At 42.9% G+C, this 27,427-nt stretch overlaps 1 protein-coding gene across 1 annotated transcript; it reads right to left on the reverse strand.

The window, feature by feature from the left end:
• Positions 1–346: 346 nt before the first annotated feature.
• LOC130917474 (short transient receptor potential channel 4-like) lies at positions 347–27,310 on the reverse strand. The gene is made up of 10 exons (XM_057838919.1): positions 26,789–27,310; positions 19,571–20,089; positions 9,515–9,851; positions 9,305–9,444; positions 7,099–7,412; positions 4,336–4,531; positions 4,080–4,274; positions 1,133–1,174; positions 916–1,005; positions 347–836 (listed from the first exon to the last, which is right to left on the reverse strand). Exons 1-10 carry the CDS (start codon positions 27,164–27,166, stop codon positions 384–386), a joined length of 2,664 nt encoding a protein of 887 aa, XP_057694902.1. The 5' UTR covers positions 27,167–27,310; the 3' UTR covers positions 347–383.
• Positions 27,311–27,427: the final 117 nt, after the last annotated feature.

Below are 27,427 nucleotides of genomic sequence, written 5' to 3' on the forward strand. Positions count from 1 at the left end.
GAAATGTTCCCAAATCAACAGGAAGTGACCCAATAAGAATAGGAAGTGACCATGAAGTGCCCCAAATCAACAGGATGTGACCCAATATGAACAGGAAGTAACCTAGAAATGCTCCAAAATAAACAGGAAGTGATATGTTATCAACAGGAAGTGACCCTAAAATGCCCCCAAATCAATAGGAGGTGACCTGAAACCGCAAAACCACTACCACAAAACTACTAGCTCAAATTCTCCAGAAATGTCATTTTCTAGTGATCTTTTCAAGTAATAGCCAGAAAAATGTCTTTAATTCTTATTTTTTAATGGAATAAATAACCACAAAGCAGAGGAAAAACAAACATCGATTATTCGTGGACACAGACAAATGCCTGTTTTTTCAGTCATTATTGTCCCGCGGTGTACCGTTGACATGAACTTTCCTTCTCCTTAGCCTCTTCCTCCACATCTTGCGCCACTTCCACGATCACCCTCGGACTTTTAAGCTCTAGATTTCGTCCTCCGCCGGTTTGCAAAGTCTTTCCCACTTTCTCCGAGGACTGCTTGGTTTCGGCGCAGTTCTGAGACGGCTGTTTGAGGCGTCTCTGCTGACCGCCGTAATCGAAGTACCTATCGGTCGGGCTGTTGCTCGTGCCGGGAATTCTGCTCGGTCGGTTCAGGTGAAACACCTCCAGCCTCTGTGGGGACTCTTCCGCGTAACATTTCGGGGAATATTTGAAGGTGTTGCCCTGGTAAGCAAAAGGGGAACTCGCTACTATCCCCGAGCCTCGGCCTTGGGATTTGGTCTTCATCATTCCTAGCACCTCGTAGCGAAAGCTGGAGATGTCCTGCTTGAGCTCCTGTGGACCATGAAGGGAAATCGTTTAAACCGCAGCAAATAAAGAAGCCGGAATGGTTGGAGTTTAGTGGTTGCGCTACCTTAAAGTTTTCTTCGGTCAAGCCTTCTTCTGTCTTGGCGTCTCTGATCATTGCCGCTACGTAGCGCTTGACCAGGTTCCTCAAAACCTCCTGCAAAGTTTAGAGTAATGTTGAGAAACAGATTCTTTTCGACAGAGGTGGGTAGTCATCTGAGGTTCGGTTTTGAGCACCACGGACCCGTGTGTCAGCACAACCAACTATTTTGAGATAATCTTACCTGATACTCATTGTTTAGTCTCACATTGTCTGCAGCACGTCTCTGTGAATGCACAAATTAGAGAAGATAAAGTCAAAATAATTTACCAGCATCGGGCCACGGGAGCAGCAGCTTTAGCAAGGAAGCCCAGACTTCCCTCTCCCCAGCCACTTCAACCAGCTCCTCCGGCGGGATCTCAAGGCGTTCCCAGGCCAGCCTAGAGACATAGTCTCTCCAGAATGTCCTGGATCGTCCCCGGGGCCTCCCTCCGCTGGGACATGTCCGGAACACCTCTCCAGGGAGGCATCCATACCAGATGCACGAGCCACCTCAACTAGCTCCTGTCAAGGCGGAGGAGTAGCGGCTCAACACTGAATCTCTCCCGGATGACTATCTCTAAGGGAGAGCCCGGACACCCTGCGGAGGAACGTCATTTCGGCCGCTTGTATGCAGGATCTTGTTCTTTCGGCCACAATCCATATCTCTTGACCATAGGTGAGGGTAGGAACGTAGATCAACTGGAAAATCAAGAGCTTGGCCTTTTTGCATAGCTCCTTCTTCACCAGAACAGACAGGTACAGGGTCCGCATTGCTGCAGATGCCGCACTGATCCGCCTGTCGATCTCCCGCTCCCTCCTACCCTCACTTGTGAACAAGACCTCAAGATACTTAAACTCCTCCACTCCGACCCGGAGAGGGCACGCCACCCTTTTCCGACTGAGGACCGTGGATTTGGAGGTACTGATCTTCCCAGTGTCCATCCATCCATCCATCCATCCATCCATCCATCCATCCATCCATCCATCCATCCATCCATCCATCCATCCATCCATCCATCCATCCATCCATCCATCCATCCTCCGCTTAATCCGGGGTCGGGTCGTGGGAGCAGCAGTTTTTGCAGGGAAGCCCAGACTTCCCTCTCCCCAGCCACTTCAACCAGCTCCTGCGGCAGGATACCAAGGCGTTCCCAGACCAGCCGAGAGACATAGTCTCTCCAGCGTATCCTGGGTTGTCCCCGGGGCCTCCCGCCGGAGGGACATGCCAGGAACACCTCTCCAAGGAGGTGTCCAGGAGGCATCCGGACCACAAAAAACATGTGGACAAGTTGCACTTGCACACATTCACTTCCTGTTGATTATAGGTCATTTTAGGGTCACTTCCTGTTGAGTTTTTGGCATTTAGGTGTCACTTCCTGTTTATTTTAGGGCATTTCTGGGTCATTTCCTGTACATATCTGGTTATTTCCTGTTTAATGTGGCATTTCTGAGTTGCTTCCTGTTCGTTGGGCAATTCCAGTTGATTTTGGGTCACCTCCTGATGATTTTGGGTAACTTCCTGTTGATTTTGGGGTCACTTCTTGTCGGTTTAGGGGCATTTTGGGTTCATTTATCATACATATTGGATCACTTCCTGTTGATTTTAGGGCATTTCAGGGTCACTTCTTATAGGTTTTGGGTTATTTCCTGTAGATATTTGGTAATTTCCAATTTTGGCATTTCTGGGTAACTTCCTGTTCGTTAGGCTATTCCAGGTGATTTTGGGTTCACTTCTTGCTGGTTTTGGGGCATTTCGGGTTCATTTACTATACATATTGGATCACTTCCTGTTGATTTTGGGGCATTTCAGGGTCACTTCCTGTAAATTTTGGGTCACTTCCTGTACATTCTTGGTCAATTCCTGTTAATGTGTTATTTCTGGGTTACTTTCTGTTCAGTGGGCAATTCCAGTTGATTTTGGGTCAATTCCTGTTGATTTTGGGGTCAGTTCTTGTTGGTATGGGGACATTTCGGGTTCATCTACTATACATGTTGGATCACTTCCTGTTCGTTGGGCAAGTCCAGTTGATTTTGGATCACTTCCTTTTGATTTTGGGTAACTTCCTGTTGATTTTACGTTCACTTCTTGTTGGTTTGGGGTCATTTCGGGTTCATTTACTATAAATACTGGATATATTCCTGTTGATTTTGGGGCATTTCTGGGTCACTTCCTGTAAATTTTGGGTCACTTCCTGTACATGTTGGGTCAATTACTGTTAATGTGGCATTTCTGGGTTACTTCCTGTTCGTTGGGCAATTCCTGTTGATTTTGGGGTCACTTCTTGCTGGTTTTGGGGCATTTTGGGTTCATTTACTGTACATATTGGGTTACTTCCTATTAATTTTGATGCATTCCGGGGTCACTTCCTGTAAGGTTGGGGTCATTTCCTGTACGTTTGATCATTTCCTGTTAATGTGGCATTTCTGGGTTACTTCCTGTTCCTTTGCCAATTCCAGTTGATTTTGGGTCACTTCCTGTTGATTTGGGGTAACTTCCTGTTGATTTTTGGGTCACTTCTTGTAGATTTGGGGGCATTTCGGGTTCATTTATTATACATATTGGATCAGTTCCTGTTGATTTTGGGTCATTCCGGAGTCACTTCCTGTTAGTTTTGAGGCATTTCCTGTAGACGTTTGGTAATTTCCTGTTAATGTGGCCTTTCTGGGTTACTTCCTGTTCATTGGGCAATTCCAGTTGATTTTAGGTCACTTCCTGTTGCTTTTTTTTTTTTTCTTGTTTTGGGGGCATTTCGGGTTCATTTGCTATACATATTGGATCACTTCCTGTACATTTTGGGGCATTTCAGGGTCACTTCCTGTTGGTTTTTGGGCATTTAGGTGTCAGTTCCTGTAGATTTTGAGTTAGTTGGGTTAGAAATCAATAGAAGTGAATTGATTTTTTTTGTGGTATTGAAATGAATGGTTGGCAAATACAGCCATAGGAAATCAATGGTGAAATTTTGCCCATTAGAAATGAATGGGAATTTTTTTGGCTTTTTTTTTTTTTTTTTTTTTTGCATTACATGCAAATCTATCAGAAATACCAGCGTTAGAAGGAACATCACTACTCCAAGCTACACTTTCACCTAGGGCAATGAGTCACGATGAGAATACAAACATATCTAGGAAAATTCACGCAAAAAACTTACCCCCAAACTTTCAAAAGTCTCAAGTCTTTTTAAACTTGGCCTCCGAAACACACGTGCTTTTATCCATCCCGTCAGATAATAAAAAGACTTGGGACTGGGTATGATATTGAATGGCGATGGCAAAGTTCCACCCTCTTCAAAGTAGCTCATCCATAATTTAGTCCTGGCAAATTTCCACTCGATGTCCGCATGGTCCTTGAAAAGAAAACACCAGGCGTTTGCCGAAGAAGGCAAAACAATAGAACGGGCCACTCACGGCGATGTGCTGGTACGAGTTGTTCATCATGGCAATGAGCATGTTCAGCAGCACGACCAAAGAGATGATGTTGTACGTGCCGAACATGGTGGTTCCGACAAACATAGTGAATTCGTGGTCCGGCTTTACTCGCGTCACGTAGAGGGAGATGAGGCCGAACACGGACCAGAACAATGACTGAAGCGTTTCGAATAACCTGGAAAAGCAAATAAAAGTACATCCGTTGGCCCTGCTGAATGACAAAGTTATTGATCGCAGGTAGTCACTCATCACAGGTTTACACTCCGTGCTGTACAATCGGGGACGCCGGCGTACACTTTGATTTCTGTGGGCCATAACGTCTGTTGTACTCGTTCTAAAAACGTCATTTTGTACAGTACATGTAATCCCCGGGTTACGAATAAATTTCGTTCCTATGCTGGCGACGTAAACCAAATTTCCGCATGAATTGGAATTAACCCTTGAACCCTTTACACTCCGCGTGTACAAATGGGGACGCCGGCGTCTCCTTGATTTCTGTGAGCCATAATGTCTGTTGTACTTGTTATAAAGACGTGAGTTATGGCCGGTACTTGTAATCTCCGGGTTACGAACGAGTTTCGTTCCTATGCTGGCGACGTAAACCGAATTACCGCATATGTCGAAATTAACCCTTGAACTCTTTACACTTCACATTGTACAATTTGGGGACGCCAGCGTCTCTTTGATTTCTGTGGGCCTTAACGTCTGTTGTACTAGTTACAAAAATGTAATTTTTGGCGAGTACATGTAATCCACAGGTTAGGAATGAGTTCCGTTCCTACACTGGCGAAGTAAACCTAATTGCCGTGTAAGTCGGAATAACTATTTAACTCTTTACACTACTCATGTACAATTGGGGACGCGATTACTGTGGGCCAAAACAACTGTTGTACTCATTATAAAGACGTCATTTTTGGTTAGTAGTAGTCCCGTGTTACGAACGGGTTCCGTCGTTCCTTCACTGGCGACGTAAAACGAATTGCCACATAAATTGGAATCAACCCTTTACACTCCGCATATACAATTTGGGATGCCAGCGTCCCTTTGATTTCTGTGGGCCTTAACGTCTGTTGTACTAGTTATAAAAACGTAATTTTTGGCTAGTACATGTAATCCACGGGTTAGGAACGAGTTCTGTTCCTTTGCTGGCGAAGTAAACCTAATTGCCGCCTAAGTCGAAATTAACCCTTGAACTCTTTACACTCCACGCTGTACAATTTGAGGACGCCAGCGTCCCTTTGATTTCTGTGGGCCTTAACGTCTGTTGTACTAGTTATAAAAACGTACTTTTTGGCTAGTACATGTAATCCACGGGTTAGGAACGAGTTCCGTTCCTACACTGGCGAAGTAAACCTAATTGCCGCGTAAGTCGGAATAACCATTTAACTCTTTACACTCCGCATGTACAATTGGGGACGCAATTACTGTGGGGCAAAACAACTGTTGAACTAGTTATAAAGACATCATTTATGGCTAGTAGTAGTCCCAGGTTACGAAAAAGTTCCGTTCCTTCACTGGCGACGTAAAACGAATTGCCACATAAGTTTGGATCAACCCTTTACACTCCGCGTATACAATTGGGGACCAATTGGGGACGCCAGCGTCATTTTGATTTCTGTGGGCCTTCGCGTCTGTTGTACTAGTTATAAAAACGTAATTTTTGGCTAGTACATGTAATCCTTGGGTTAGGAACGAGTTCCGTTCCTACGCTGGCGAAGTAAACCTAATTGCTGCGTAAGTCGGAATAACCGTTTAACTCTTTACACTCCGTGTGTACAATCGGGGACGCCAGCGTCCCCTTGATTTCTGTGGGCCTTAACGTCTGTTGTACTAGTTATAAAAACGTAATATTTGGCTAGTACAAGCAATCCACGGGTTAGGAACGAGTTCCATTCCTACACTGGCGAAGTAAACCTAATTGCCGCGTAAGTCGGAATAACCATTTAACTCTTTACACTACTCATGTACAATTGGGGACGCGATTACTGTGGGCCAAAACAACTGTTGTACTCGTTATAAAGATGTCATTTTTGGTTAGTAGTAGTCCCGTGTTACGAACAAGTTCCGTTCCTTCACTGGCGACGTAAACCTAATTGCCACATAAATTTGAATGAACCCTTTACACTCCGCGTATACAATTGGGGACGCCAGCGTCCCTTTGATTTCTGTGGGCCTTCGCGTCTGTTGTACTAGTTATAAAAACGTAATTTTTGGCTAGTACATGTAATCCTTGGGTTAGGAACGAGTTCCGTTCCTATGCTGGCGAGGTAAACCTAATTGCTGCGTAAGTCGGAATAACCGTTTAACTCTTTACACTCCGTGTGTACAATCGGGGACGCCAACGTCCCCTTGATTATTGTGGGCCATAATGTCTGTTGTATTCGTTGTATAGATGCGACATAAACTGAATTTCCACGCAAGTCGGAATCAACGCTTTAAATCTTAAAATAACTAACAAAAAGTCCAAAGTATCATATTTTGTTTATTGATGGAGGATACACTGCCCTCTGGTGGCAGCGTTGGGTCTGGCTGGACTGACAGAGGTGCTTAAACACTTGTCTAACATGAATAAAGGACAGCTGCGCTCTGGTTTGGCCCACACAAGACTGTAAGTTGTTTCAGCTAATATATATTTGTGTATGCATTTGTAAATAAGTTTACAGCTACAGTTTTTGGAGTTACGTGTGAGCGATTTGCTATGAAAAAAAAAACAACTGTGATAAAGTTTCCTTTGAAACTTACGTTGAAAAAGCGTTGTTTTGCTGCATGCAACGAATACCCGTGCAGTTGCTGCCCATGTCAGTTTCGTAGTAATAGTAAAGCTGGTTGAGGCCGTTGGCGAAGGCTAGCAGCACCAGACAGTAGATGAAAAGGAACTTGAGGATGTCGAGGAGCATACGACCAAGGGAGATTTGCAAGGGGCCCAGGTGGGAATTGGCGGTGAAAAGGCAGATGAGGCGCAAGGAGCTGAAGATGTTAGCGATGGCGAACAGAGCTTCGGCTATTAGAGTCGGGTGCCACGTTTCCCAATTGCGTCGGGGTTTCTGTCCGCTGTACTGCAAGAGAAATAAAACACAACCTCTGAGTAGCTCACGATACGATACTATTTACGACACAAGGCTCACTCAACTTCCTGTTGATATTGAGTCACTTCTTGTTGATTTTGGGTTACTGAAAAGAACGTGACTCAAGAATGTCCCCAAATGAATAGTAAGTGACTCCAAATCAACAGGAAGTAACCTGTAAATTCCCTACAAATGAACAGGAAGAGACCTAAAAAAGCTGTGAATGCTATGGTTTCAGTGCCGTTGATGGCGCTAGACGTCCAATCCAGTCAAAATGAACCGGATGTCCTGTCCAGTGAGCTAACGTAGACATCAATCTAATGGAAGATTTTTATTTTTATTTTTTCGAAACAGTCACCTTTTTCAAACGATATATCGATTCTTGGCAGGAGCATATCAATAACCTTTTGGGCAACAAAGTATCGCAATATATTCGATGTATTGTCACACCTTTATTTGTGAATGTTCTGTTCACAAACACAAAATAGTGCAGCAGAGCAAAGAACGAAAAGTGGTATTTGGCATGTGGCATTTTTTTGGTTGTTGCAAAATGTATTTTGGCATATGGCACTTTTTTAATGTGGCAAAATAGATTTTGGCATGTGGCATTTTTTTTTTGCCTTGTGACGAAATGGATTTTAGCATGTGGCATTATTTTTGCCATGTGCCATTTTTTCTGGTATGTGGAAAAATGGATTTTGGCAAGAGGCATTTTTTTTGCCATGTGGCATTTTTTTTTTTTTGGCATGGGGCAAAATTGATTTTGCCATGTGGCAAAATGTATTTAGGCATGTGGCTTTTTTTGGTATGTGGCAAAATGGATTTTGGCATGTGGCATTTATTGGGTGTATGGAAAAAATGGCATTTTTTTGGCATGTGGCAAAATTGATTTTGCCAAGTGGCAAAATGGATTTTGGCATGTGGTATTTTTTTTTTGTATTTGTCAAAGTGGATTTTTGCATGTGGCATTATTTTGCCATATGGCGATATATTTGGGTATGTGGAAAAATTGCTTTTGGCAAGAGGCTTTTTTTGTTTTTTTTGCCATGTGGCATTGTTTGGGCATGTGGCAAAATGTATTTTGGCATGTGGCAATTTTTTTGGCATGTGGCAAAATGGATTTTGGCAAGAGGCATTTTTTTTGCCATGTGGCGATATTTTTTGGTATGTATCAAAATGGATTTTGGCAAGAGCATTTTTTTTGCCATGTGGCATTGTTTGGGCATGTGGCAAAATATATTTTAGCATGTGGCTTTTTTTTTTTTGGGTATGTGGTAAAACGGATTTTGGCAAGAGGCAATTTTTTTGCCATGTGGCGATATTTTGTGGTATGTATCAAAATGGATTTTGGCAAGAGGCATGTTTTTTGCCATTTGGCATTGTCTGGTCATGTGGCAAAATGGATTTTGGCATGTGGCATATATATTTTTTTTGTGTATGTGGCCAAATGGATTTTGTCACGTGTTTTATTATTTTTTTATGTGGAAAAATGGATTTTTGTATTTGGCTTTTAAATTTTTTTTTTTTTTTTTTTTTGGTATGTGGCTTTTTTGGGGCATATCGCATTTTTGCTATGCTCGTCCAAATTTTCCATTCATTTTAAATGGCAGAAAAACGTGTGGCTGTGATTTTTGATCATACACCTACCATTACAGCGCAATGACATTCAACTGGCACCTAAGTCAGGCTATGCCATTGACAGCTATGAACGTCCAAATTTTCCATTCATTTTGAATGGGTATTCATCAATGGCATGGACGTGCATTGCCTTAAAAATGCCACATGCCCCAAAAAACCCCAGATCTCTCAAGTGCCAGAATAAAGTCTGATCAAAAATTCATTTGTATAATGTAAACAAGGCTCAATCAGAGCGTTCAAAGTACCTTTGCATAGGCAACAATCTTCAGAGAGATGGTTGCGAGATACAGCGCGTTCATAATGAAGTCCATAATGTTCCACCAGTCGTCCATATAGTCTTGGAAACCGCTGTCCCACATCTGCTTGATCTCGGTCCAGATGAATCCTTCAAAACGGAAGCAAACAGCTGGATTATTATCGTACCGCGAAGGAAAACCATCATGAAAGAACTTTACCGATGACCCAAGGTAGAATCATCCACTCCACCACGGTCGGCGCCGGTCCCTGAAAGTCCCGCTGCGGGGCTTCGATGTGCTGCGACGCCAGCAGGAGCAGGAACAGGAACGTCAAGTAGGAAGCCGCGTGACAAATGAACTTGATGAAAGGCTTGCGGATGAACAAGCCGTAACGGCTTTTGGGCGCGATCAAGTAAAAGAGGGACAAGAGTGGAAAGAGGAAGCCGATGAGGATACATGTGATGAGCTTGACCGCCCAATGACGCCTCCTCCAGCCCGGGATCTCATCGTACCAACGGGACGCTAGCAGCTGCTGACAGTTGGGCTGGGCCACAAACTGTGAATGAAGCAAAGACATTGATGACTTCTCTTAAATTTTAACGCTATTAAAACCTGCATTCGGTCATTTGCTGCCATCCCTCTAACTTATAACAGATTGGACGTCGACTGTAGCCAGGGCCAAGCAAATTCCTGTTGATTTTCCATAACTTCCTTGTTGATTTGGGGGCATTTATAGGTCACTTCCTGATGATTTTGGGTAACTGAAAAGAAAGCGACTTGAGAATGTTCCCTTTGGGGCAGCGAAAAGCCAGCGCAGCCCATGCCTTCTCCAGCAGCCCAGCAAAGGAGCCGTCATCATTCCCCCCAGGATTCAGGGTGGTGCCTCGGGCCATCCGTGCCCCCATGAACTGGCCTTCAAGGGGCGCGCCACCCATGCCCGCCTGCCTACTTGGCCCACGAGCCACCGCCGCAGCCCCCCGACAGGCATGGCACATCGCGGGACGCCCAACGGGCCACCGAGTCCAGTGCAGGGCAGTACCCCCCACCGGAGCAGGCGATAACCAGCCAGTCCGCCAGCACCCAACCAGCGTCCGGCTAAGGTGCGCGGGGCGGCGCGGGACCGGAGCCACAACCCCGCAGCCGGCAGGCCAACCATACGGGAGGCCGCGCCCCGGGAGCCATGCCATAGAGAAAAAGTGTGGGACCCACCTACCACCCTATTACTGTGGCTGCCAGGTCCCCGACTGGCAGCCATTACTCAACACCGTGATAGGACTGTGTGGGGAGGGTAGTGCTGTGTATGCATTAAAATAGGATAGCCCGGTTTAGGGCAGTGGGAACGCCGCATGGAGATTCTACCCAGCCATCTGTCCCACCACCCAATGCCGAAGCTCCTCTGTGGAGTATGACCTATGTGGTGCGTTAAATGAAATGCCGGAATGGCGGCGCCTGCCACGAGGAGGCAACTGTGAGGTAACCCCGCTCCCAACAGGTCCCATCCCTCCCACAACCTCGGTGTGTGGTGCATTAAAATCGAGGAGGAGCCGGCCTGGGACTGTACAGCCCCGTTCCGAGTCTCCCTGGAATTATGAATGAGTATTTAGGTGCCAAGGTGATAGCTATTTACAATGCGAAATGAAGTGTGCGTGAATTAAGAGGCAGGCTCCCGCAGGCGCAGCCCCATCCGGCCTAAACACTGGCCGCAGGGCGGGAGAAGCACCAGGGCCCCGATCCACCCCCACCCCAGACCGCCCCCAGCACCCCCGCCGCCACCCACACCTCCTCCCCACTGCCCCAGCACCCACCCCGCACCCCGGACAGGCGCCACACCGAGCGTCGGAGACCAGGGGATACCCACCCCTCCTGTAGGGGACAACAGCCCCACTCTAGGCCCCATGAGGCCACACCAACGACCCTGCCGTTGCTGCCGCAGCCCTGGAGAGCCAGGCCAAGGGGACGGAGGCGCAACCCCCTACCTCAACCCTGGGGCTCGCAGATTTGTGGTTACTTCCTGTAGATTTTGGGGCATTTAAAGGTAACTTCCTGATGATTTTGGGTTACTTAAAAGGAAGTGACTTGAGAATTTTCCTTTTGGGGCATTTACAGGTCACTTACTGTTGATTTTGGGGCATTTCCCATCATTTCTTGTTGCTTTTTGTCACTTCCTTGATTCTTTGATTCTTCCATTTACGAGTCATTTCCTAGTGATTTTTCGGACTTTACGAGTCACTTCCTGTTGATTTTGGGGCATTTACAGGTCTGTTTATGATGATTTTGGGTTACTGAAAAGGAAGTGGCCCGAGGATATTCCTTTTGGGGCATTTACAGGTCACTTCCTGTTGATTTGGGGGCATTTACAGGTCAATTCCTGTTGATTTTGGGTTACTGAAAAAGAAATCACTTGAGAAGTTTCCTTTCGGGGCATTTACAGGTCACTTCCTGATGATTTGGGGTTATTGAAAAGGAAATGACTCGAGAATGTCCCTTTTGGGACATTTACAGATCATTTCCTATTGATTTTCGGTCCCCTCTATTCATTTTGGGACATTTATGGGCCACTTCCTGTTGATTTTGGGGCATTTACAGGTCACATCCTGTTGATTTAGGGTTACTGAAAATGAAGTGACTCTATAATGTTCCTTATACAGGTCTCTTCCCGTTAATTTCTGGGCATTTCATGTCACTTCCTGTTCATTTTCGGTCATTTCCTGTTCTTTTTGAGGCATTTACGGTTCATTTCCTGCTGATTTTGGGGTATTTACAGGTCACTTCCAGATGATTTGTGGTTACTGAGAGGGAAGTGACTCGAGAATGTTACTTTTGGGGCATTTACAAGTCACTTTCTGTTCATTTTGGGGCATTTCACGTCAGTTCTAGTTGATTTTTGGTCATTTCCTGTTGATTTTGACGCATTTATAGGTGATTTCCTGTTGATTTTGGGACACTTACAGGTCACTTCCTGTTGATTTTGGGTTACTGAAAAGGAGGTGACTCGAGAATGTTCCTTTTGGGGCATTTCGCATCACTTCCTATTGATTTTTGGTCACGTCCTATTCCTTTTGAGGCATTTACAGGTCACTTCCTGTACATTTTGGGGTATTTACGGGTCACTTCCTGTTGATTTTGGTGCATTTACAGGTCACTTCCTGTTGATTATGAGTTAGTGAAAATGAAGTGACAATATAATGTACCTTTTGGGTCATTTCACATCATTTCCTGTTGATTTTTGGTCACTTCCTGTTGATTTTGGGGCATTTAAAGGTCACTTCATGTACATTTTTGGTTACTAAAAAGGAAATAACTCAAGAATTTTCCTTTAGGGGCTTTTACAGGTCACTTCCTGTTAATTTCGGGGCATTTCATGTCACTTCCTGTTGATTTTTGGTCATTTGCTGTTCTTTTTGAGGCATTTACGGTTCATTTTTCTGTTGATTTTGGGGCATTTGCAGGTCACTTCCTCATGATTTGGTGTTACTGAAAAGGACGTGACAAGAGAATGTTACTTTTAGGGCATTTACAAGTCACTTCCTGTTCATTTTGGGGCATTTCACGTCATTTCTGGTTGATTTTTGGTCATTTCCTGTTGATTTTGACGCATTCACAGGTCATTTCCTGTTGGTTTGGGGGCATTTCATGTCATTTCTTGTTGATTTTTAGTCACTTCCTGTTGATTTTGGGACACTTACAGGTCACTTCCTGTTGATTTTGGGTTACTGAAAAGGAGGTGACTCGAGAACGTTCCTTTTGGGGCATTTCGCATCACTTCCTATTGATTTTTGGTCACGTCCTATTCCTTTTGAGGCATTTACAGGTCACTTCCTGTTAATTATGGTGCATTTACAGGTCACTTCCTGTTGATTTGAGTTAGTGAAAATAAAGTGACAATATAATGTTCCATTTGGGTCATTTCCTTTTGATTTTCGGTCACTTCCTGTTCCTTTTGAGGCATTTACAGGTCATTTCCTGTTGATTTTTGGTCACATTCTGTTGATTTTGGGGCATTTCACGTCATTTCTGGTTGATTTTTGGTCATTTCCTGTTGATTTTGACGCATTCACAGGTCATTTCCTGTTGATTTGGGGGCATTTCATGTCATTTCTTGTTGATTTTTTAGTCACTTCCTGTTGATTTTGGGCGCCTACAGGTCACTTCCTGTTCATTTTTGGTTACTGAAAAGGAAACAACTCAAGAAGTTTCCTTTTGTGGCTTTTTCAGGTCACTTCCTGTTAATTTTGGGGCATTTCTCCACATTTCCTGTAAACTTTGGCTCACTTCCTATTAATTTGTGGACATTCTTGAGCCATTTCCTGTTCAGTAACCCAAAATCCACAGGAAGCTACCTGTAAATGCCCCAAAATCAACAGGAAGTAATTTATAAAAGCCCTAAAATGAACACGAAGAGATGTATAAATGCCGCCAAACCAGGAAGGCAAGCTGTGAATGCTCTGGTTCCAATGCCATTGACGGTGGTCGACGTCCAATCCTTTCAAAATGAGCAGCCAGTGAGCTAACATAGACAATAGTCGAATGGAAGATATCGATAAACTTTTGGATTACAAATTATCGTGACAAGATTGATGATCCAATTTTTCGAAGAAATGTTCAAATCTTATCCTCTGCTCTCTAAGACTCGATAAAAACATCTGCGAGCCGTCTTTTGCTGGTGATGGAAGTTGATTTCAGTTTAACCTCATTACATCCAAATGGATTCACTCCATAATGGGGGAGGTCGGTGAGGTCATCTTTCCATACCGAATCCCTTTAAAGTTTCCCCATCTTGTCTCGGGAGTGGTCAAATTGCCTGTTGCCACAGCGCCTCGCTGCACGACATCGATTTGAGGATTAATTTGGATTACGTGACGATTGGAATCTGCCCGACGGTGTTTGACATTGTTGACAAAAACTCTCAAAAGCAGGAAGAGATTTTGTGGACAACTGCTAAGTGCTCGTAATGGTCTGTAGCTTGTCTGTAACCAATGTGGATCCATTCAGTGGGAAAAAACCACACTAGCAACCTTTCAAAAGTTTATGCTGATGTCTTTAATATAAAATTGAAGTAGCCAAAAATTTGTGAAAAACTGTTTAACGTATGAAGTATAGCCACTATGTCTGACATATTTTTGTTACCTGTCCTGTCCAGCTGTTTAGACACGGAGATTAGGAATCTGAGTGTCTTTGTGGTCTGAAAGGTAGTATTGTATCACATGGGAGTTCGATATACTCCCATTGTGGTTGTTTTCAATATGTTTTATTTATTAGGAGGAAGCAGCGAACAGGAAGGACCGAAAGTAAGGAAGCAGAAAAGAGAAGAACAAACAACAACAAAACATACAGGGTTTCCCCTACAAATAAAAGATCATGGCGCACAGCCACACCAAAATAAAAGCCGCCACGCCTTGCAAAAGAGATTTTTCTAAAAGATTTAAATCCCATTGTCAATATGTTTTATTTATTAGGAGGGAGTAGCGAACAGGAAGGACAGAAAGGAAGGTAAACAGACAGACGGGAACAACAAACAACAACAAAAACAAAAAAAATACATTATTAAACGCCTGTGCTACCTGTAGTGGTGTTAATTATATTTACCCGTGGACACCATGTGGGAGGGGCTTGTTCATCGAAAAGTAAGATGAGGGAAAGTGAGTTAAAAGGTGATGTGATTAGATTGGGTGGAGCCATGTGAGGTGGGGAACCCAGTATTATAAAGATCACCTGTAGGTATGGAGATGTTGACATCTAATTCTTTGCTACCTGACCGCTAATCCTGGTGTACCCAGTGTTAATTTATCAAAGAATTCATTCATCCATTATCCTTCACTTAATCCGGGGTCGGGTGGCAGGGGCAGCAGCTTTAGCAGTTAGCAGTTTAGCACTTCAACCAGCTCTTCCGGCCGGATCCCAAGGCATTCCCAAGCCAGCTGAGAGACTTAGTCTCTCCAGCGTGTTCTGGGTAACCCCCGAGGCCTCCTGCCAGTTGGACATGACCGGAACACCTCTCCAGGGAGGCGTCCAGGTCATCCGAACTCGATGCCCAAGCCACCTCAGCTGGCTCCTCTCAACGCGGAGCAGTAGCGGCTCGACCCTGAGTCACTCCCGGATGATCTCGAAGGGAGAGCCCTGACACCCTGCGAAGGAAACTCATTTTGGCCACTAGTATCAGAGATCTTGTTCTTTAAGTCACGACCCACAGCTCGTGAGCATAGGTGAGGGTAGGTCGTAGATTGACTAGTCAATTAAGAGCTTCACCTTTTTGCTCGTCTCCCTCTTCACCACAACGGACCGGTACAGAGTTCGCATCACTACAGACGCTGTACTAATCCTCCTGTCGATCTCCCGCTACCTCCTACAAGACCCCAAAAATACTTGAACTCCTCGACTTGGGGCAGGATCTCATCCCCGACCCGGAGAGGGCACGCCACCCTTTTCTGATTGAGGACCACAGTCTCATATTTGGAGGTGCTTATCTTCATCCCGAAAACTTCACACTTGGCTTCGAACCGCTCCAGTGAGAGTTGGTGGAACCACAGCTCCACATCATCTGCAAAATGCAGAGATGCAATACTAAACACTAAGGCCATCAAACTGGACCCCATCAATTTTTTGGCTGCGCCTAGAAATTCTGTCCGTAAAAATTACGAATAGAAGCGCAACCTTGGTGGAGTCCAACCCTCACTGGGAAAGGATTTGACTTACTGCAGGCAATGCGGACCAACCGTGCCCTCATGAACCAGTCCTCAGGGAAAGGACGAGGGGATGCACCACCGCCCCACATGGACACCTAGTCAACCCCCCAACCATCGCTAAACACCGCGGGTCACTACGTCCGGGAAAGGATCCCCACCTGGGTGGGGCAACACCCCGCTGGCGTTAAGCCAGACATCTGCGCCGTGAAGAGACTAAAGGACAATACTTATTTATCTACATGGTTACCATACCCAAAGTGCTTTACATTAGCACACATTTATCCTTTCAAGCACACACCAGGGCTCTACCAACCCATTGGGGGCAAATCCTTGCCCAAGGGCATTTCGACGTTGGTCAGTTGTAGCTGGGAATCGAACCGCTGACCCTTCGTTCCAAGGACAACTCCAGCTACCAACTGTGACATGCCACCGTCCAAGAGAGGAAGGTGGAAGCAGGAGAACTCCCAGAGGGGGCGGCCCAGGACTGGAAAATTGAACTCCCCACCCCTGTAACTGCCACCCTGGCCTGGGATCTCCACCATATAGAAAAGTGTTAGACCCACCTACTGCTCTATTTCCGTGGTTGCCAGGTCTTTGACTTGCAGCCACTCTATACCATGTCCATCAAATGATTAAAATATGATTCATTTCAGGGAAATAACTGTCACGTTGTCATTATCACCCAATAATTCTGTTGCCATGGGACCGAGGTCCAAGACTAATGCATTACATTAAGGAGCAGCCTCGCAATTACGAGCTGGCCAAAATTCCCCGAGGACAACTCGGACCATTTCCAGCCATTTGTGGCTCATCTTGTTGTCGCGAGGCCACATTGTTGATCATTTTGTCCTTGGACTAAATCTTTAAAGGAAGCATTTACTTTCTTTTAAGGTGAAATATAACATTTTACAGTCATTTTTTTTCCAGTATTTAATCCATCTTTGGGACAGAACTGGAAATTCATCCAATCTCAGGATAGTGTTTAAACTGACGTTCCCAGATTGGGCCTGATGAGTGTTTACTTTTGATCTTCGTGTGGCAAAAATGACTCTTTGTGGTTATCAGCAAAACATTATGCTTGTCATTGGTGTTTGTATCTGGACAATCATATAAAATAATTAGGGTTGTTCCGATCATGTTTTTTTTGCTCCCGATCCGATCCCGATCGTTTTAGTTTGAGTATCTGCCAATCCCGATATTTCCCGATCTGATTGCTTATTTTTTGCTCCCGATTCAATTCCAATCATTCCCGATCATTTTTCCCGATCATATACATTTTGGCAATGCATTAAGAAAAAAATGAATAAAACTCGGATGAATATATACATTCAACATACAGTACATAAGTACTGTATTTGTTTATTATGACAATAAATCCTCAAGGTGGCATTTACATTATTAACATTCTTTCTGTGAGAGGGATCCACGGATAGAAAGACTTGTAATTCTTCAAGGATAAATGTGACTTTGTATATTGTGACTAAATATTGCCATCTAGTTTTTTTGTTGAGCTTTCTGATACTGTAGCCATTTAACTGTTCTGCCCAAATGCATGATGGGAAGTGGAACCATGACTGTGCGTAGTGGCACCAATTGATATATCTTCTCTGCGTTAGGAAATAACATAGGGTGCTAAGAAAAAAAGATCTCTCCACGATATTTCTAATTGTTGAGAGAGGCTTTAGCCAATTAAAAAAATGCTCCAAAGACTGCCAAAATTCACTTTACTCATTTTACGCTGCTTCTTAGCCCTATATATAAGTAAAACGGCGCTATTATAATTTGAAAGCGACAATGCATGAGTACGTCGTGCAGCGCATGCGTTAATTGCTTTAAATATAGTAACGTGATTAATTAAAAAAATAATAATTACCGCCGTTAACGCGATAAATTTGATAGCCCTACTTTAAGCCAAAACTACTCTGGATGAGTGTAAGACATTTTGTCTGTAACGTTAAATACAAATAGAAGACGATCTAATTAAAAAATACATATATATTAAAAAAAGGCATGCCCGATATTTTTTTGCCGATTCCGATACTTTGAAAATGACGTGATCGGACCCGATCGAGCGGGACATCTTTAAAATAAAAACATTTAATAACTGAAAGCTAATTGTTCCATTGTTCCAATTGGCCAACTTGCATAGCAAAGGTCTGCTAGCTTAAATGCCATATAATGCTAATGTTTACAACAATTGGCTAACTTGCATAGCAAGCCTCTTCTAGCTCAAATGCTATATCTTGCTTATGTTTACCAGATTGTTTCTCATGCACACCAGAAATGATCTGGTAAACATTAGCATCATATAGCATTTAAGCTAGTTGACCTTTGCTATGCAATTTAGCCAATTGTTGCATTGTTATATTTGGCTAAATTGCATAGCAAAGGTCCCCTAGCTTAAATGCTATACAATGCTAATGTTTACAACAATTGGCTAACTTGCATAGCAAGAGTCCGCTATCTTAAATGCTATATAATGCTAATGTTTACAACAATTGGCTAAATTGCATAGCAAGAGTCCGCTACCTTAAATGCTATATCTTGCTTACGTTTACCAGATTGTTTCTCATGCACACCAGAAATGATCTGGTAAACATTAGCATCATATAGCATTTAAGCTAGGTGACCTTTGCTATGCAATTTAGCCAATTGTTGCATTGTTACATTTGGCTAAATTTCATAGCAAAACTCAGCTAGCGTAAATGCTATACAATGCTAATTAGTGATGCACGATAATACATTTTTCAACCGATATCGATAACTGATCATTTCCTGCCCCTTCCACCCGATAACCGATAATGTCACGCCGATAATTCTATTCAAATATGTATGTAAAAATTTAAAGTATACAAAGATCAAATGTTACTGTGCAAAAATGTAATGCAAAAAAAAATTTTTTTCCACATCAAATGTGAACAAGTAGTAAATTCCAACAACTAAACAATGGCAATGACGTTGTGTAATGGTAAGCTTTTGGCAACAATTAGAGAGTAAACACCCTAGTTGCACAAAAATGCCTTTAAAAGTAAACCATTCCTAACATATATTACATTACTACACTGCAAAAACACCTCCTTAAAACTAGCAGAATTGGACAAAACTGTTGATTGCGCACATTTGGAGGCTTATTCAATTATATAATTATTGGATTGCATTATCGGTTGAATTTCGTTTTATCTGGATTATCTGTGTGACGTCATAATTGCCATTATCGGCCGATAATTATCGGTGACCGATATTATCGTGCATCTCTAATGCTAATGTTTACAACAATTGGCAAACTTGCATAGCAAACGTTTGCTAGCTTAAATGCTATAGAATGCTAATGTTTACAACAACTGGCTAACGTACATAGCAAAATATTGCAAGCTTAAATGCTATATAATGCTAATGTTTACAACATCTGGCTAACTTGCGTAGCAAAAGTCCGCTGGCTTAAATGCTATGTAATGGTCATGTTTACTTGATAGTATCTGGTGCGAAACAGATTGCTTAAATTTATTTTATTTCTGTCAATGTCCCTGTAAATTTGTGAATGGAAGAATCCGAAAATTGAATGGAAACTTTCTAAATTCTTAATGGCACTTACCTCTTTTTGGCAGTATTTGATAGCCAATTTTACCCGCGCCAGATCGTTAGCGTTCTCATCCAACAGTGGGTTGATGTCATCACGGTAGTTCAGGATAATCTCCAGCTCCTTGGAGCTCCTGGTCTGGTCCAAGAGGTCCTTCGCGAATTGTTTACACGTATGCGACAGCTCCTCGTACTCTTTCTTGAACTCGTTTTCCACCCTGCTAAGCTCCTTGAGTTCCCAGCTCAGCTGAAAGGCCGTGAGGAACGGGTCTTCGCTGGAGAGGGCGATGAGCGAGGGGCTGGCCAGCGCCTTGTAAATGTTGAGTCGGGAGTGCGAGTGGCGTAGGCCGTCGACGTCCAAACTCAGCACGCATTCCAGGCAGTCGCACAGCACGGCGTGCGGCTGAGGTATGGAGACTCCTCGCTGCACGAGGAGTTTGATGATCTCGTAGTTGTTGGTGTGGGCCGCCAGGATGATCGGGGTGATGTCTGGGGTGAAGTCCGAAAACAGTTTGTCTAGCAGGGTAGGGGGGAGCTTGAAGGAAGGACAAAGACTTCAATTAGCAGCATTGTTGAAAACGTGTCTCAGGAGACTAAAACGTAACGAGACGAAAAGGCGCCATATTGTCCGTCATATTCTCACAATATGTGACATTTTCATATGATATGTTTAAGATAGCCTGCAGTATAATAGCGCTTGATTGTGTCCCTCATGTAACATCTGCCAATTAGCGGTGTCTGCAGGCTAGCTTGTTTTGAAACACATGGGGAGATTTGTTTTCTTATCTTGGCAAGAGAAATCCGCAATGTTGCTTCAGCCTTAGAATGTCTATGCCGAGTGATCATCACGCACTAAATGTAACTTGTAGCATTAGCATAGCCTTCGTTCCGTTAGTATTTAGCATGGCAAGTGTTGTCTTAAAATCTCGGGCAACATTTTTTTTTTTTTACATGCAGTTCATGGCATCCAGGTGGGTTTAGTTAGATGGGGCTTTGCCTTGTCACCGTTCAAATATCGAAATGACCAGATATTTCAAGCGATGCAGGGAATTTTACGAATGATACCCCAAAATGTGCCATTCGCCCGTAGACACAGGTCTTTAAATAAATAAATAAATAAATAAATAAAGTCAAAACGCTACTTGCCCTACAATTTTTGAACAAATCAGAAAATTTACACATCAAAATTTCCAGGACGGTCGGGGGTTTCAAATTTTTGGCGAAGAACAGAATTTGGCAAAAACCTATGGTTCCCCCAGAATTTGCCAAAAACTTGCCCTTTCATTTCTAATGGAATGCCACTGACTACCCTACCCATACCCGTACCCATACCGCTTGCTCGGGATCGGGTCGCGGGGGCAACATCTTTAGCAGGGAAGCCCAGACTTCCCTCTCCTCAGCCACTTCAACCGGCTCCTTCAGCGGGATTCCGAGGCCTTCCCAGGCCAGCCAAGAGACATAATCTCTCCAGCATGTCCTGGGTCGTCCCTAATTACGATTAATTAATTTTTAAGCTGTGATTAACTCGATTAAAAATTTTAATTGTTTGACAGCCCTAGTTTAGGTGGTTCTAGTAAAAGCAGAAAACCAGGTGTGTGGTTTATAGTGGGCAGGGTGGCTTTAAACCACTCATCAGTGATTGGGGACACACCTGACTTAAATTGTATGTTAAAAATTAATTTCAATTGCTCTTTAAGTCTGCTTAGGCAGATGGTTCGCTTACTTATTTTTCCCCCTTCTGTCATTGTTTGCATGCTATCCTCATTGAAATGTGAAAACCTATAAATGTTTGGGTGGTTTTAGTTGAAGCAGACAGTTTTTCATCTGTGTGATTTTGACAATAATCAGATCACATGTGAGAAATTCCAAAAGGTTCAGATTCCTTTTCAGACCACTGTAAGTATAATTCATTGAAAATGATGTAGTGTTTACTCCTGCTGCGTGTTTATTATTATCACCAAGTTGTCCTTTTAGACGCTACAATATGCGCTCGTTTCTCAAAGGTTCATTATGTATTTATTTTTTGACTAAAGATTGAATTTTACAGATGAAAACATTTTGAGTTTTCGTCAAGGAAAACTACTAACACATTTTGAAATGACTGAAATATGACTATTACTATTACTGTATTGGCCCGAATATAAGACGGTGTTTTTTTTGCATTGAAATAAGACTGAAAAAGAGGGGGTCGTCTTATGTTCGCGGTCTAGACATTATACCCATTCACGACGCTAGATGGCGCCAGATATCATTGAAGCAATGTTCTGTTATGATAGATCTCAGCTACTCTCAAGTTTAACCAGTTTGCATTATTTTATTGCAATGTTTTTCCTTATTCAGATTTGTTTCAAGACTACAGTTAGACTTCACTTTGATGGTTAATGCAATTATTGCAATTTTGTTGTTTTATCACAATAGATTGGTTTATTTACATTTCAAAAACCAGAAGCCATTCATTTACGAATGTGATTGCACTTTAGTTTACGTACTTAAATGTTCAGATATTAAGATTTGAATGAGGCAAAATAACATGCTTTTTCTCTCAAATATATTGTTATAATCATTAGTTTCGGATGTACTATAATTATTTTCTGTATAAAAATTATTTTGGTGTTCAAAAAGTCTTTTTTTTCAAACTTGAAAAAGAGGGGGTCGTCTTATAATCAGGGTCGTCTTATATTCGGGCCAATACGGTACTACGTATCGAAAGTCCTATGATAATGCCGGCGTGTTCAATCCCGAGGGGTCTTTAAAGTGCCTAAAAAAATTAACCATTAAACATGAGTACTAGGAAGCGCATGTTTTAATCCATCCCCCAGTTTTTACTTGGTACCGATAGACCACGGAAAATCGGTGATATGATGGTTTTAATTTCACGGTAGTAAATGTTTCTCCACTAAAGGACGGTTATGTTCTTTGGACGGCTGATGTTTCATTTCTGTAGTGAGTTATGTTAGGGTAACGAACTCTGTTTCTAACTACTTTAAAATAATACTGCTTTGCTAGCATCTGTTCGTTGCAGTGCTGGGTTCGTCTCTTTAGCAACTAGCCGAGACACGTCAAGCAGCAAGCACTTGGTTTGCTGAAAATGCGGTTAGAAAGGGTCCAATTTCATCTCCTTTGACCATCTTTCCTCATAACAAGCTCACGCGCAGCTAATGAGTTGCCTCTGCTGGTGTCGTATGTCCGTCCCACTGGACCGAAGACAACACTCTTCTCTCAGGCAGCACTCTAAACTGCAGATTTCGGCAATATAGCTGAGATTTTCGTGCCTTGCAATATATATGTTCTCCTGGTTCCGTTATTTACTGCTGTCGATTTGTGTCCGACAGTAGCATGAAAATAAATTACTACTATACGGTGAGCAGTGTTTGTGTGTGAATGATGGTCCCCATACCGTCCAACTGTACCTGTTTCTAACCACTCAGCATCACGTGGTTAATCTACAGCAGTGACATCTCCTTGCATGATTTATATTTTGAAGGACGAATATGAAAATCTGACTTTTTAATGGCTCATAGTTTGGTCGCCCATCCAATTTGCATTGCCTATTTTATCTTTGTTTTGGCAGTACCCATGTTTACATGGTCATAAAATACAGTAGTCTATGTAGGATTATTTGAGAAGGCAATCAAAATGAGTTCGGGTAGTTTGTTTCAGTGCTAATGACTGTCAAAGACATTAAAATTCATAAAATAATTGCAACATTAGACTAGAAAATGCAATTTCTGGATTGATGAATTGCGATGCTAGCTTAGCTGTTATGGTTGGTATATCGGGTCACTTCCTGTTGATTTTGAGGCGTTTCAGGGCAACCTTTTGTTAATTTTGGGTAACTTGTTGATTTGGGGGTATTTTGGGTTCAATTCCTGTACATTTTGGGTCACTTTCTGTTGATTTTGGGGCATTTCAGGGTCACTTCCTGTTGATTTGGAGCCATTTCATGGTTACTTCCTGTTCATATTTGGTCTCTTCCTGATGATTATAGGGCCTTTAGGGATAACTTGGTAAGGTTAGGAAAGGTTGGAAATCAATAGGAATGAATGGACATTTTTTTTTTTCTATTTAAATGAATGGCTAATAGAGCTAATTCGAAATTAATGGGAAATTTTGCCCATTAGAAATGAATGGGTATTTTGGGGGGGCATTTTGGGTTCACTTCCTGTACATATTGGGTCACTTACTGTTGATTTTGAGTCACTTGAGGGTAATTTCTTGTTGATATTGAGTCACTTGGGTTGGAAATCAATAAGAGTGAATGGATTTTTTTTTTTTTGTGCTATTGAATTTTTTGGTGAATAGGGCTATTGGAAATGGATGGGAAATGTTGCCTATTGGAAATGAATGGGTATTTTTTTGGGGGGGGGGGATTTTGGGGCATTTCGGGTTCGATTCCTGTCCATATTGGGTAACTTCCTGTTAATATGGAGGGATTTCAGTGTCAATTCCTGTTGATTTGGGGACATTTCATGTTCACTTCCTGTATATATTGGGTCACTTCCTGTTTATATTGCGTCACTTGAGTTAGAAATCAATAGGAGTGAATGGACGTTTTTGTGCTATTGAAATCTTTGCTGAATAAGACCATTGGAAATAAATTGGAAATTTTGCCCATTAAAAATGAATGGGTATATTTTTGGGTAGATTTTGGGGCATTTTGGGTTCACTTCCTGTTGATATTGGGTCACTCCCTGTTGATTTGGGGGAATTTCATGTTCCTTTCCTGTACATATTGGGTCACTTCCCTTTGGTTTGGGGGAAATTCAGGATTACTTCCTGTCAGACTAAGACGACGAGGTGGACTCAGTTGCAGAGTTTCGGGCAAAAACTTTTATTTTGAAAACACAGGTTCTTCCGCTGACATGCGGGGATGAGAAAAATACAAACAGAAAGCGCTCCAACGGAGGAATGAGTCAGGATGACTAGAAACAAAAAAGCACTCCAAAAGGGAGGAAAGTTAACAACCTAAAATGCTCCCAAAAAGAGGACAAAGTCAGGATTACTCTGATCAAAATTTACTAACACAAAGCGCTCCAAATGGAGAATAAATATACAGGGTTACTATGAAAGCTATGACAAAAGGCTGCTGTGACTTACTTGAATAGAAAGACACTTCTGCACTGGACAAGGGAAACTAAGGCAATATATACACAGGAGGTAAATGGGGAACAGGTGGAAACAATAGGTGATTAGGTGACCAGAGGAAGGGCAAGTACGCAGACACGAGGAGGTCGAAGCCTTCAAAATAAAACAGGAAATGACATGACACTTCCTGTTGATTTTGGGGCATTTAGGGATCACTTCTTGTTGATATTGTGTCACTGAGGTTGGATATCAATAGTTGGCGGTCACTTCCTGTTGATTTTGGGGCATTTAGGGATAACTTGGTAAGGTTAGGCTAGTTTGGAAATCAATAGGAATTAATGGAAGTTTTTTTTTTGCTATTTAAATGAATGGCTAATAGAGCTCATTTGAAATTAATGGGAAATTTTGCCCATTAGAAATGAATAGGTATTTTTGGAGGGCATTTTGGGTTCACTTCCTGTCCATATTGGGTAACTTCCTGTTGACATGGGGGGATTTCAGTGTCACCTCCTGTACATTTTGGGTCACTTGATTTTGAGTCACTTGAGGGTAATTTCCTGTTGATATTGAGTCACTTGGGTTGGAAATCAGTAAGAGTGAATGGACGTATTTGTGCAATTGAAATTTTTGGTGAATAAGGCAATTGGAAACGAATTGGAAATTTTTTGGGGCATTTTGGGTTCACTTCCTGTTCGTATTGGGTCACTCCCTGTTGATTTGGGGGCATTTCATGTTCCCTTCCTGTACATATTGGGTCACTTCCTGATGGTTTTGAGGCATTTAGAAGTCACTTCTCACTGATATTGAGTCACTTAGGTTGGATATCATTAGGAGTGGATGGAAGCTTTTGTGCTATTTAAATGAATGGCGAAAAGAGGTATTGGAAATGAATGGGAATTTTTTCCAAGTAGAAATGAATAGGTATATTTTTGGCAGATTTTTGGGGAATTTTGGCTTAACTTCCTATTCATATTGGTCACTTCCTGCTCATTTGGGGGGTTTCAGCATCATTTCCTGTTGATTTTGAGGCATTTCATGTTCACTTCCTGTACATATTGGGTCACTTCCTGTTCATTTTGAGGCATTCCAGGGTAAATATCTGTTGATTTGGGGACATTTAGGGAATACTTCCTGTTGATATTTAGTTACTTGGGTTGGAAATCAATAGGAATGAGTGGAATTTTTGTGCTGTTGGATTTTTTGGTGAATAGGGCTATTGGAAACGAATGGGAAATTTAGCCTATTAGAAATGAATGGGTGTTTTTTTTTTTTTTTTTTTGGTGGGGGCAGATTTTGGGGCATTTCGGGATCATCTCATGCTCATATTGGGTCACTTCCTATTGATGTGGGGGGGTTTCAGGGTCACTACCTGGAGATATTGGGTAACCTCCTGTTGATTTTGAGGCATTACAGTGTCACTTTCTGCTGATTATGGGGCATTTAGGGGTCACTTCCTGTTGATATTGTGTCACATGGGTTGGAAATCAATCAGAGTTTTTGTGTAATTGAAATTTTTGGTGAATAGGGCCATTGGAAACGAATGGGAAATTTTGCCTATTAGAAATGAATGTGTATGTTTTTGGCAGATTTGGGGACATTTTAGGTTTAATTTCTGTTGATGTGGGGGGATTTCGGGCCTAGTTCCTGTTGATTTTGAGGCATTCCAGAACTACTTCCTGTTGATTTTTGTGGCATCTCTGACTTCCTGTAGATATCGGGTCACTTCCTGTTTATTTTGGGCAATTTCGGAATTACTTTCTGTTCATATTCGCTCACTTCCAGTTAATTTTGGGGCATTTCATGTCATTTCCTGTTGATTTTCGGCCACTTCCTTCTCCTTTTTGGGCAGTTAAGGGTAACTTCCTGTTGATTTTGGGGCACTTACAGGTCACTTCCTGTAGATTTTGGGTTCCCAATCAGATAGTGACTCAAGAATGTCCCCAAATGAATAGGAGGTGACTCCAAATCAATTGGAAGTAACCTGTAAATGCTCTAAAATTAACCTCTTTGTTTCCTATCGATTAGTAAAGTTTGTTTCTTCCTCACAGGGTGTTTCCTCGCCTAATGAGAACCGATGATATTGCTCTTCTGTCTGTCTGTCTGTCTGACTACTAAAACTTCCCAGTTAAAAAAACAAAAATCACAATACCTGTTTCTCACCACTGGGCTTCTTATGGTTGAGCAGCAGCTCCACGGCACCCACCACCTCCTTGCGAATGGCGTGCAGCAGGGCGTCGCCCACGTGCACGTTGTAGCTGAGCAGCAGTTCCACGATTTCAAGGTTCTCGTTCTCGATGGCGATGAGTAACGCCGTGCGTCCCAGTGAGTCCACGCAGTCGATGTTGATGCGGAAGTAGATCTCGGCTTCTTCCAGGGCCTCCTTCACCGTGGCGTAGTCGCCCTTCCCCACGGCCCCCAGGTAGGCCCTCTCCAGGGCGGACAGCTCCGACTCTGCCCGCACGATGCGTAAGGGGATGCGGTCGGGGTATGACGAGTTGTCCGACTTTTTGTAGTATAACTGGGACATTGTTCACCTGGGTTTTCAAATCACATACGGTATTTGCATCATTCTCAATGGGTTGCATCTAGAGTTGTCCGATAATGACTTTTTAACCGATATCCCAATATTGTCCAACTCCAAAAATCCAATACTGATATCAAGCTGATAACCAGATATGCGGTCGTGGACTTAACTATTTTGTGATACCCCACTGGATACTTGGGTTCCCATCTGCCGGGCCACATTTGCTACCGGGCCGCACAGAAATAATAATTTATTGACGACCAC

The sequence above is a fragment of the Corythoichthys intestinalis genome, chromosome 6 (assembly GCF_030265065.1).
Source record: "Corythoichthys intestinalis isolate RoL2023-P3 chromosome 6, ASM3026506v1, whole genome shotgun sequence".
Classification (NCBI taxonomy): Eukaryota; Metazoa; Chordata; class Actinopteri; order Syngnathiformes; family Syngnathidae; genus Corythoichthys; species Corythoichthys intestinalis.

What these genes read in the sequence shown, in the direction of transcription:
- LOC130917474 (XM_057838919.1), bottom strand. Translation starts at nt 27,166, where the DNA reads ATGTCCCAGTTATACTACAAAAAGTCGGACAACTCGTCATACCCCGAC. An exon ending in AGCCCAGTGGTGAGAAACAG is followed by an intron (nt 20,090 to 26,788) that starts GTATTGTGATTT and finishes CCTTCCTTCAAG; the next exon opens with CTCCCCCCTACCCTGCTAGA. An exon ending in CAAAACAACGCTTTTTCAAC is followed by an intron (nt 4,532 to 7,098) that starts GTAAGTTTCAAA and finishes TTGCTTTTCCAG; the next exon opens with GTTATTCGAAACGCTTCAGT.